General features: G+C 47.3%; 1 protein-coding gene and 1 non-coding gene across 5 annotated transcripts in view; both read right to left on the bottom strand.

Moving 5' to 3' along the window:
• Positions 1-612: 612 nt before the first annotated feature.
• Positions 613-688, bottom strand: TRNAS-GCU (transfer RNA serine (anticodon GCU)). The gene has a single exon. It is a non-coding gene; the product is annotated as a tRNA-Ser (tRNA).
• A 1,612-nt stretch (positions 689-2,300) lies between these two features.
• LOC136317543 (G-protein coupled receptor-associated sorting protein 2-like) overlaps positions 2,301-10,904 on the bottom strand; it is a 36,002-nt gene continuing 27,398 nt past the window's right edge. Inside the window, exons 4-8 of one of the 4 annotated variants that reach the window (XM_066250298.1) lie at positions 7,333-7,468; positions 6,779-6,862; positions 6,174-6,242; positions 5,770-5,847; positions 2,301-5,471 (exon numbers count right to left, since the gene is read on the bottom strand). In XM_066250298.1, the coding sequence (XP_066106395.1) occupies positions 2,622-5,156 (2,535 nt within the window). In that variant the 5' untranslated portion in view covers positions 5,157-5,471; positions 5,770-5,847; positions 6,174-6,242; positions 6,779-6,862; positions 7,333-7,468 and the 3' untranslated portion in view covers positions 2,301-2,621. The other 3 variants (XM_066250299.1, XM_066250300.1, XM_066250301.1) reach the window with 3 other exon arrangements.

Here is a 10,904-nt window from a genome sequence, read left to right as displayed (position 1 = left end):
CCTGGAAGGATAGCTCAGTTGGTTGGAACGCCGTCCTGAGGTGCGGGGATTGCCAGTTTGGTCCCTGATCAGAGCATGTACAGGAACAGCGATATGCTTCTCTCTCTTCCTCTCTTCGCTAAAATCAATAAATAAAAATTAAATAAATAAAAATGATAAAATGTATTTCTCGCAAATCTGGATCCCCTCTCCAAACCATTCTATCCTTAACTTCTGCAATTTTTATCTGAAGGTATAGTATAATCTTCTACTAATTATTGTGGAAAATACACATAACATAAAAATATTTTTTTATTCTTTTTTTTTTTTTTTTTTTTCTGAAGCTGGAAACGGGGAGAGACAGTCAGACTCCCGCATGAGCCCGACCGGGATCCACCCGGCACGCCCACCAGGGGCGACGCTCTGCCCACCAGGGGGCGATGCTCTGCCCCTCCGGGGCGTCGCTTTGCCGCGACCAGAGCCACTCTAGCGCCTGGGGCAGAGGCAAAAGAGCCATCCCCAGCGCCCGGGCCATCTTTGCTCCAATGGAGCCTTGGCTGTGGGAGGGGAAGAGAGAGACAGAGAGGAAGGAGGGGGGTGGGGGTGGAGAAGCAAATGGGCGCTTTTCCTATGTGCCCTGGCCGGGAATCGAACCCGGGTCCCCCGCACAGCAGGCCGACGCTCTACCGCTGAGCCAACCGGCCAGGGCTCATAAAAATATTTTTAAGTGAACAATTCACTGGCATTAACTACATTCACAAGGTTGTACAACTATCACTGCTATCTACTTCTAGAACTTTGTTGTCACTCCAAAAGGAAATGTTATCTTTTGAATATGTCATGTAAAAATGTTGCCATCTTTGTACAGTCAAGAGACTAATATAAACATAGTAACCTGGGTAAATTTTATTTAAATTTCATTTGAAAAGCTTGTTTTTTCTTAACTCTCATGGGAGCGCACTTTTCTGTCCAACTTTTCTAAGTGACTTTATCTCTAAAAATTCCTTCTAATGTAGTTCATTCATTTATACAACTACCCTTTCCAACATGTCTACCTATAACTCGAAGCACTAGAAGTATTAATATATTAAAAGAAAAAAAAAGCCATGTCTTATTAATTTTTCTATCTCCCTTATGTCTGTCTCTGAAGTTTGTTTAGCATGGAAGATTTTATGCCAGGTTATGGGATAGATGAAGTTTCTTAAAAAGTTATATTGAAAAACAAAACACCCAGTTATATTGAAATTGCACAGAGGTTGTTGATTCACACACGTCTTTAAAATGGGGTCTATTTTTCCATAATTGATAATATTCTTTTCTATTTAACCAGACATAAAAGAATCAGGGTCATTTCACGCCATAAATAAATAATTTTTAATAGATGTATGGTATTTTCTTATTCTTTGGACTAGGATCACACACAAAATAAATTTAACTCCTTACTCTATTTAATTGGTGTGCTTTCCTACTCTTTTTTTTTTTTTTTTTTTTGAGAGAGAGAGGGGGAGACAGGATCATAATGCTGCTCCTGTATGTGCTCTGACTGGGGAATTGAACCGGCAACCTCTGTGCTCCAGGACAACAGTCCAACCAACTGAGAATCGGCCAGGGCTTATTATTTTTATTTTTTTTAGAGACAAAGAGAGAAAGAGAGAGAAGGGAGGGGGAAGGGCAGCATTCATTTGTTGTTCCACTCAGTTGTGCATTCATTGGTTGCTTTCCATGTGTGCCCTGATTAGAAATTGAACCTGCAACCTTGTTGTTTCAGGACGATGCTCTTAACCAACTGAGCTAACTGGCCAGGGCCTTCACTCTTTTTTAAATTTTAGTATTTATTTTGTTGACATGGTGTCAAGTGTCCCTCTCAATAGAACACCTTCTACACACATCATGCCCCCCATGCCCCATGTAAAGTCACTTTCCATCCTCATTTCTCCCCTTTTTCTCCCCTCCCCTTCACCCCCTTTCCCTCCCGTTGTTGCTACTCTTTCATTATTCAGGTGGCACTGAAACAGCACCTACACTGAGTTGTAAAATGTGCGCATCTGGCTAACTTCGCTCTCCAGACTCCGCACTCTCACTGCATCCTTCCATAAACTTGTATCACCTATTTCAGTCAGACAGGATGCCCTTCAGTGACCAATTCAAGTGGGATCCTGTTCTCTGAAACATTTCTCAAGTACCACAGCCCTCAGTAATCTCCTTCTTAAACTCCAGGAATGGAATTTTCCAATGAGGGTATGCTTCTAATTTTCTATGTTTGTAAGTGTGAATAATGTATCTGCACCTGGATTTTAAACTAAAGGGAGACTTCTGCCCACTTTCACACAGAAATTTATTGAAAACACAGAACCACATGTTTAAACAACAAACAGCAGAGGAACTTACATAAGCGACTCAGTTCACTGAAGCTCAATACTGAAAAATACTGCAATTTGGACAGCAAGACAAATACAACAAATATTTTTAGCTCTAATATTCATTTGGCATCCACAAAATGATCCAGCTCAAGCCAAGAATTGGACAAAGTTAACAACAGCATTAAAAACATAAATTACGACATAAAACCAGACTGTGAAAACCAAAGCACTACTCAGAACTCTTTGGGAACACAAGACTGAACAGATAGTTGGTTAATCATATTAGTTTGGTTTTCTTCCCTTAGGGTTCTTCTGATTGTCTATTTCAGTTTGTATTTCCTTAGCTAAAGTCTCAAATTCATGGAATGCAGAAAGAAATGGCTCAAGATTGAAATCATCATCAGCTAAGGCTATTGTTCCATCTCTTACAATTTTACTGATATTCTGAAACATTTTAATGACAATTTGAATATTATCATGTGACTCTTCTAAGTTAAACAGACCCACAAATACGGATAGAGCTTTGGCATTGAATAGATCTTTTGCCACCAAAGGATTTCCAGACAAGTTCAACAGCATTCTTAGAAGGCTGAACTTTGTTGTTGCATCTCCTGTGACTAACAGGGAGAGAAACCCAGTCATAAAATTGGCAATCAGTGGGTGATAGGCAGTAGTCAGAGAGAGGTGCCTAAGCAGCCTTAATCCAAGCAGCTGCTCAGGGGAATCCACACTTTGTGCAATGGTTTCTTCACACACCTGACATACAAATGTCTCAATCATGTTTAGATTTGGATAAGGTGGAGCCATGAGAATGATATTTTCCAAGAACCTTGTCCTAACTCGGGAGGAGGGATAATTGAGCAAGGTTTCAATAAGTGAGACAACACCTGAATTCCGAATGAAATCTCGGGTAAATTGAGAAGAACTTCTCATACCCATTGCAATTTTATATATTTCCTGAACAAAAGGATCTCGAACTTTTTCCATTAACAGCAGGAGTTCCTCAAACTCTTCAGAACCAATTTTAAGCTCACATTGTATACAACCGCAGGCCCAATTTTCAAGGTCTGCACTCTCCTTGGTCTTAAGATGCTCCCGGACTTCCCTGACTGACCGATAGTTTGATGCATACTGAAATAGGAACTGAGAGTTGGGCCGATCAGTCTGTGAAGATTCATCCTCCCTTTCTGACGTAAGTTCAGCATCCTTAGTCTTTCCCGCAAACATTTCAACGAATGCAGCGGATACGTCTCCAGAAATTCTAAAGGAGTTTGAGGATGGGAAGCCAATAGTATGACGAGGAACAGGTTTGAATTCAACCTCATCCCAGCTTTGGGGCCTGGATGATGTATTAATTTCCTCCTCAGCTGAATCTCTGAACCTGGAACTGACCTTGTATACAGGATTGGGGTTTTGGTCAAAGCAAGCCTCATCTTTGTCCCAGAACCAGGACCCAAATATGGCCTCTTCTTCAGACTCCTGTCTGGTCTCTTCTCTGGCCACAGACCCCAAACTGGACTTTTCCTCAGTCCAGAACAAGGATCCACCAATGGCCCCCTCCTCAGTCCCTGGTGTGGCCTCACATATGGCCGAGGCCCCAGCTTCCAAATCATCCTCCACACCAGCCTCTTTCTCTGCCCAGAACCAGGATCCAATGATAACATCCTCCTCAAACCTTGACTCTTGTTTGGCCTTATCTCTGTTTTTAACATCTTTCTGGCCCCTGGGCCTCAAGACAGTGTTAGGCTCCTCCTTGTCTCTAGGCCTAAATCTACTATTGGCCTCTTCTCCAGGCAGAAACCAGGGCTCCTTAAGGTATTCATCTTCAGACTCAGATTCAAAAAAGTCCTCTCTCTTTGTTCTGAACTTGGACCTAATGTTTGCCTCATCCCTGACTCTGGGTCTGAACAAGTTATTTGTATTTTCTCCAGGCCACAAGCAGAATGGGTTTCCAGACTCTTCCTCAGACCCAGACCAGGAATCAACATAGGGATCTTGCTTGGATCTGGGCCTAGACCTGGGGTTAGGCTGATGTTTAGCCCTGTGCCTAGACCTGGTATTGACCTCTTCCCTTGGCCATGATCTGATACTGGCTTCTTCTCCAGCCCAGAGAGAAGATATTGTAGAGGTCTCATCTGCGGACCAGAATCCGGATTCATTAGAGGCTTCCTCTCTGGCCCTGGGCCTGGGATAGCACCAAGGCCCCGTACTCGTTTCCTCCCCAGATCCAAACCAGGGTTGAATTCCTGACTGACTCTGGGAGCCAGGAAAAGTCTCAACGTTCACATTCATCAGCTCCCTATCTACAGAGAGGACCAAAGGTTTAGCAACTGACCCAGACTCAGTACTGACCAGTGACCAGGCTGCTGCATTGGTCTGAGGCATGCGTTCTGTTTGGGACATCACCTCAGCGCCAAACTCAGTCTGGGCCCAAGCCTGGGTTTCATCTTTGGGCCTTGCCCCAGGGATTGCTTTGGCCTCAGTTTTAGGACGTGCCCCACGTACTGCCCTGGCCTCAGTTTTGGGCCTTGCTGCAGCCATTGCCTGTGGTTCGGTTTTGGGCCTTGCCCCATTCACAGCCTTTGAATCAGTTTTGGGCCTTGCCCCATTCATACCCTTTGACTCAGTTTTGGGCCTTGCTCCATTCATAGACTTTGACTCAGTTTTAGGCCTTGCCCCCGACATTGCCTGGGTCCTAACCTTGGGTCTGACCACCATCAGGGCATCATTCTCTCTCTCAGTCCCACCCCCAACTTCTTCTCCAGCCTTCTTTTCAGGCTTCGCCTTGGCACCAGTTTCAACCTCAGCCCCAGTCATAGTACGAGTTACAGAAAAGATACTATTAAATGCTAGCACTACACAGTCTCAGCTTCTACCACAGATGTGTCACAATTCTGTATCTTCACACTTTTAGCAATTCAGATGACACAGTGGGAAATAAGAGTTAGAGTCAATCACCAGTCCAGCTGTGAACAAGCCTCTTCCTTAAGACCAGCCTCAGCCAGTATTACAGACAGAGTGCAGAAGAGGCCCAACCAAGCTGGGGGAGGATGGATGGTTTCCAGGTGAGTGCAGATCTGTTGAGGGCAGTGGTCAGCAGCAATTCCAACACAGTTGCCACTAGAGATGGATCTAATGAGAGAGAACAGCATGGGGCTTTGAGTCTCTTCCAACTGTGTCGCTCCAAGCACAGAGACTCACCCACAGAGACCAGACCTTGAATTCTCGGTGGGGTTGTTGGGCTATTGGAAACTCTCTCCCCCTCATTCGCCCAGAGCTACCACACACATGGCATGCCACAAAATGTGAGGTTGGTGAAAAGGTATGTTGGTAATGGGGCTAAGCAGCCCCCAGATTAGAGCCTCATCACTCTTCAATCTGTGTTCATCTCCACCACTCCACCCTGAGGTATACCCACTCTCATACCAACCTGCTTGGATGTGATGCAATATTCCCCTCCTTGCGTTGTTGCAGTGGTGTTAAGCCCAACAGCAGACAAGAGGCAGTCCTGTGGGCAAGTAAACATACACGAGAAAGCGGAGAATGAGTGCTAAGTTAACAGGCAGACACCCTGATCCGATATAAACATCTTTATCTGCTTAAGGGTCAAATTCTTCTAACGTTTCCTGTCTCCTGGTTCTTGACCTCAGATAATCTCCTTCCATTCACAACCCAATCCACAGCTACCCAAATATTTCTAATACCTCTTGCAGAAAATGAACAAGGGAGGTTGGAGCAGTGTGCAAATCTGGCAGAGCAGGAGAAGTGGTTCACAAACACCTGCCGTGATCTTACTCTGTAACTGTGCCCTGCACGGACCCTCTTTACACCAACCTGCAGAGAATTGAGCCCGTCTCCTCTTTCTTTCCTTCCTTGCAGAAAATGATCAACCTTAAAGTAAGCCTGTGGACAAAAATATAAGACAGGAGACAATGGTAGCGACTGAGCACTTCGTGGACAGACCAACACCAATGAAAGGAATTTACTTTGTCTTTCATTTACAGTCTTCTTGGTCATATATTCTCATTTTATTAAGACCCAGTTTCAGAATTCTAGATAACGACATCTTTTCTTGACGTCACAGTTTTCCCTTTGCTTCCTTCTCCAATTCTAAGGATTCACCACTAGGTGTACCACGTCCCTTTGCCTTGCGCAGCATAAATTGGGGGAAGGGCGTCCGCATATTCTAGAAAACAGGTTGTGCGGTGATACTTGCAATTATGAATCTGTCTCCCAAGCCATCTTTTTCTGCCCCCAGCTTTGGCTGGAGATAAAGGAGGAAGTCAAGGCACGCGCCTAGAAGCTGGTACACCGGGAAATTTTAAGATTTATTCCTGGATGCTTGAACTGTTATGCCCTCAGTCACCCCCCCCCCCCCCCCCCCCCGATCCGGGTCTCCAGTCAGTGGTCGCTGTACACCAAACCCTATCCCCACACACCTCCGGAAATCCAGGTTACTTTCCTACTCCAACTTTTTCTCAAGCCGCTCTACATATGCGCTCCACCGCCTGAAAACGCCAGACCTACCGCGCAGACAGAAGACGCTGGCATCAACGCGGCGCCTGTGGGAAGGGGGAACACCCAGGACGCGGGGCCCAACAGGTCCCATTTCCAGGATCCGGGCCCCCACCTACCATCCCCCCAAACCGGCTCCCGCTCCGCCATTTCTCCCGCACCAGCCTCCCCGCTGCCATCTCCCAGCCCTGTCACCGCCGAGGGCGGGGCCCGGGCGCCGGGACGCTGCCTGGGAAGCAGCGGCGCGGTTCGCCCCCGCCGGAAACCAGGGAGCATCTCCGGCCCCCTGCGCCCTGGGCCCGGCCGCGCCGGCTGTCGCCTCCTCCTCGCTCCGGTCCGGGCGCCGCGCACCTCTCTCAGGGACTGGCTCCGATCGGCCGGGGCGCCCCCTCCTCGCAGGCTGTCAGGAGCTGAGTGCGGGCTGTGAGCCGGGGCAGTGTGGGGGGCCACCCTCTGGCCCCACAACACCCCCACTTACCTTGACAGGCTCAGGGCCCGGGTGGTCGTCCTCCCCTGCTCGCCGAGCTCCTCACTCAGATTCCCGCCGCCTTCCGTGAGCTCCGAAACGCAAAGAGCTGCCCGCCGCCGCGCCGCTGCGCCAAACCGGTCAGGGGCTGCGCAGGATGCGGCACGAACCGCGGGCAGCGAGGGTGTCGGGAAGGGGGGCGGAGGGATACGGCACGAACGGGCTCGACACCCCCTCCCAGACCCACCGCCGTTCTAACTCCTCCTTCCGCCGGGAGGAGCTCCCGCACAGGCGCGGGTTAACGCCAGCCTGCCTCAGTGGTCCAACGCGTTCCCTCCCTGCGACCACCCCCGGGTTCCCAGCACTACAATCTATGGGACCCGCGGGCGCGGCGGGGGCGCAGGCTCGGGCTGTTGGGAGGAGCTGCGCTCCAGGCAGCAGCGGATGGATACAGACCGTTCCTTGGCGGCTGTGAATCCCCCAGGCTGCTCTGTCTGCCCACCCCCGCCCCCATCCCACCTGCCATCTTTCTTGGACGCAGATAGGAGAGGGGCTGTGAGCACTGCAGGCTGGGGCGGGGGAAGGCGACCCAAGGCCAGACCACACCGCCTTAGGTGAACCGGGGTGACCCCCAAGGTTCTCTTTTATTGTTCAAGGTGCGAGGGAGGGGAGGAAGGTGGGAAGGGGCTGCCATGGTGGTCTCACCATTTGTCCCTCTTCTGCAGGAGGGCAGACCTAGACCGCTGACCCTAGGAAACAGTCCACTGCTCTGCCCAGAGTCCCTCATTCTGCCACACTGCTCCCCCCTCGTTTGAAATGGTTACACATATTGTCATTTTGCGGTCCCCACAGTTGCCCAAGAGATCCTTTCTGTCAGGACCCACACTGGTCATGCAATCCTCGCTGTCTGTTGCCCCCACAGCCCAGTGTCCAGCACCGGATAGGGCAGGTCCTGGCTGCTTGTCCTCCATACTGTCTGTCAAGTCTTCTCTTGCCATCACATCCAAGCTCTCACGATCTTTGGCCTTGTGGAAACGTGGCAGGGGTTTACCAGCTTGGATCTCAGCCACTTCCCATACACACCTGTCTAGTTTGCCTAGTCATTCTTTGGTAAATTCATTGGAGAAAGCTCAAGCGTGCACCCACTTTCTAAGACAGAAACCTGGCATTTCTTGAATCCTTCACCTCTATATCCTTCTTCTAGTCTTGAGCTCCTACTTTCTGTGCTATGGGCAAACAGAGTAATAGTGGTTAAGCACAGCTGTGTTTGAGCACAATGCTGCTGGCACTATACCCCTTTTTAAAACCGAATTAAAGGCATCCCTCACTGTGGCAGGTTAAAGGAAGGTCCCCTAAAGATGTCCACGTCTAGTTCTCCAGAACCTGTAAATATGTGATATTACATGGCAGAGGAGAACTAAAGTTGTTGATGGAATTAAGATTGTTAATCTGATGAAGTTCAAGGTTTAAGAATATGCCAGATTATCCTGACCAATGGAATCACAAAGGTATGGTGCTTTAAATGTGGAAGAGCCAGGTAGAAGGGTAAATGTCACAGTGAAGTAGCATGAGAAAGACAGGACAGGCCATGGCTGGTTTTGAAAATGAAAGGAAGTCAGGGGTCCCCAGAACCTGGAATAAGAAACAGATTTTCCCTATAACCCCTTAAAGAAATCAAGCTCTGACATAACCTTTATTTTAGGCCAATGAGACATTTTGTAATTTGTCTCATTGGAATAAAGAAAAAAAATCTGCAATTTAGTTAAAGTCATTTAAACTGCACAGTAAAAGTGGCTGTCCTCTGATAACTGACATACATTGTCTCCAGATACATACAATTTTAAAATTCCAACCTCTGTAATTTTAAGATAATAAATTTTCATTATTTAAGCCTCCAAGGCTGTGGTAATTTGATGCAGCTACAATACGAACCACATTCACTGAGCATCCCGATAAAGTCCATTTCCCTTGACTTTATTTTTTTGGATTTTAGCCCTGGGAGGATGAATTTTGGAGCTCATTTCTCACCACTATAACCTCCCTCTCCAGCAATCGCCATCTCTGTGTTTTCTATAGAACAGAGATCTTTGCAAGGGTGTTTTTGTTTTTTTGTTTTGTTTTGTTTTGTATTTTTCTGAAGTTGGAAACATGGAGGCAGTCAGACAGACTCCGGCATGTGCCCGACCGGGATTCACCCGGCATGCCCACCAACGGGGTGATGATGCTCTGCCCATCTGGGGCATTGCTCTGTTGCAACCAGGGCCATTCTAGCGCCTGAGGCAGAGGCCATGGAGCCATACTCAGTGCCTGGGGGAACTTTGCTCCAATGGAGCCTTGGCTGTGAGAGGGGAAGAGAGAGACAGAGAGGAAGGAGCGGGGGAGGGGTGGAGAAGCAGATGGGCGCTTCTCCTGTGTGCCCTGGCCAGGAATCAAACCCAGGACTCCTGCATGCCAGGCTGAAGCTCTACTACTGAGCCAACTGGCCAGGGCAGCAAGGGTTTTTGAAGTGCATGTTGGAGAAAGTTCCTATTTGCTTAAGATATTGATGTTTCTCAGGATGAAAAGAGAAGCATATTATAACCATGAAACTTTGCAGCAGATTTTGTTTTGAGATTTATTAAAACTGTGCTATGTTTAGGTAATAGCAAAATAAGAAAAATAAAAAACACCTGGAGATGATTGTATATATCTGGAGACAATGTATGTCAGTTATCAGAGGACAGCCACTTTTACTGTGCAGTTTAAATGACTTTAACTAAATTGCAGATTATTTTTCTTTATTCCACATTATACTTTCTTGGGTGGGTGAATACTAGGCTTGAAGAAGGAAGTTTGAGTGAGGCAGGTTGGTAAGAGGTTAGGAAAATTCCTTGGCAAGTAGAATGGGGAAACTGAATCAAGATAGCTAACTGGCCAAGCAATTTACAGTCAGATAATAAATCACAAGATCTTATCTCCCGTAATCGAGGGCACTTAGGAGCAAATAGTTTACACATTCCAGACTGTGCTGGGACAGATCGGCCTTGGTCTTGATCCTTCTTCAGTGACACTGTTTGAAGTTGAAACTGACCAGAGAATGACGCTGACCTCTTTATATGCTCATTTTGACGGATCAGCATATTAAAGACACACTTGGAAAGTTGGTGGATATTCTACTGAGATCCTCCCTGGAGATCTCCCCTAAAACTTCTGCCTTTAGGAAACAGATAAAAACCCTTAAGAAAAAGAGCCCAGTATGTACTCTCCCTAGAGCATGCCTGTGCCTTTTCCCACTTTCTTTCCTCAGGTGTGTATCTTGGTTTTCTTTCTCTAAAGTTCTAAGGGTTCCCAGAAGGCTTGAAACCAGGGAGCAGCAAGCAACAGCAGCTCGCCCTTAATCTGTTTTTGAGGGACCTTCTTTTGTTTAACTTTTCAGTGAGCCAAAAAAAAGCCAGCTCCACCTAGGTTCATTTCTGTTGCTCTGATCTTGCCTCTTCTATCTTAAGCCCTTTCTTTGTTTCACTTTCCCCAGCTTTAATAAATATCCTCTCAAAAGCACATGTTTCCAGGCAGGTCCCTTTCCAGTGACATGAGCACTGCTGGTG

The sequence above is a fragment of the Saccopteryx bilineata genome, chromosome X, assembly GCF_036850765.1.
Source record: "Saccopteryx bilineata isolate mSacBil1 chromosome X, mSacBil1_pri_phased_curated, whole genome shotgun sequence".
NCBI lineage: Eukaryota > Metazoa > Chordata > Mammalia > Chiroptera > Emballonuridae > Saccopteryx > Saccopteryx bilineata.
This window is presented reverse-complemented; position numbering and strand designations above follow the sequence as displayed.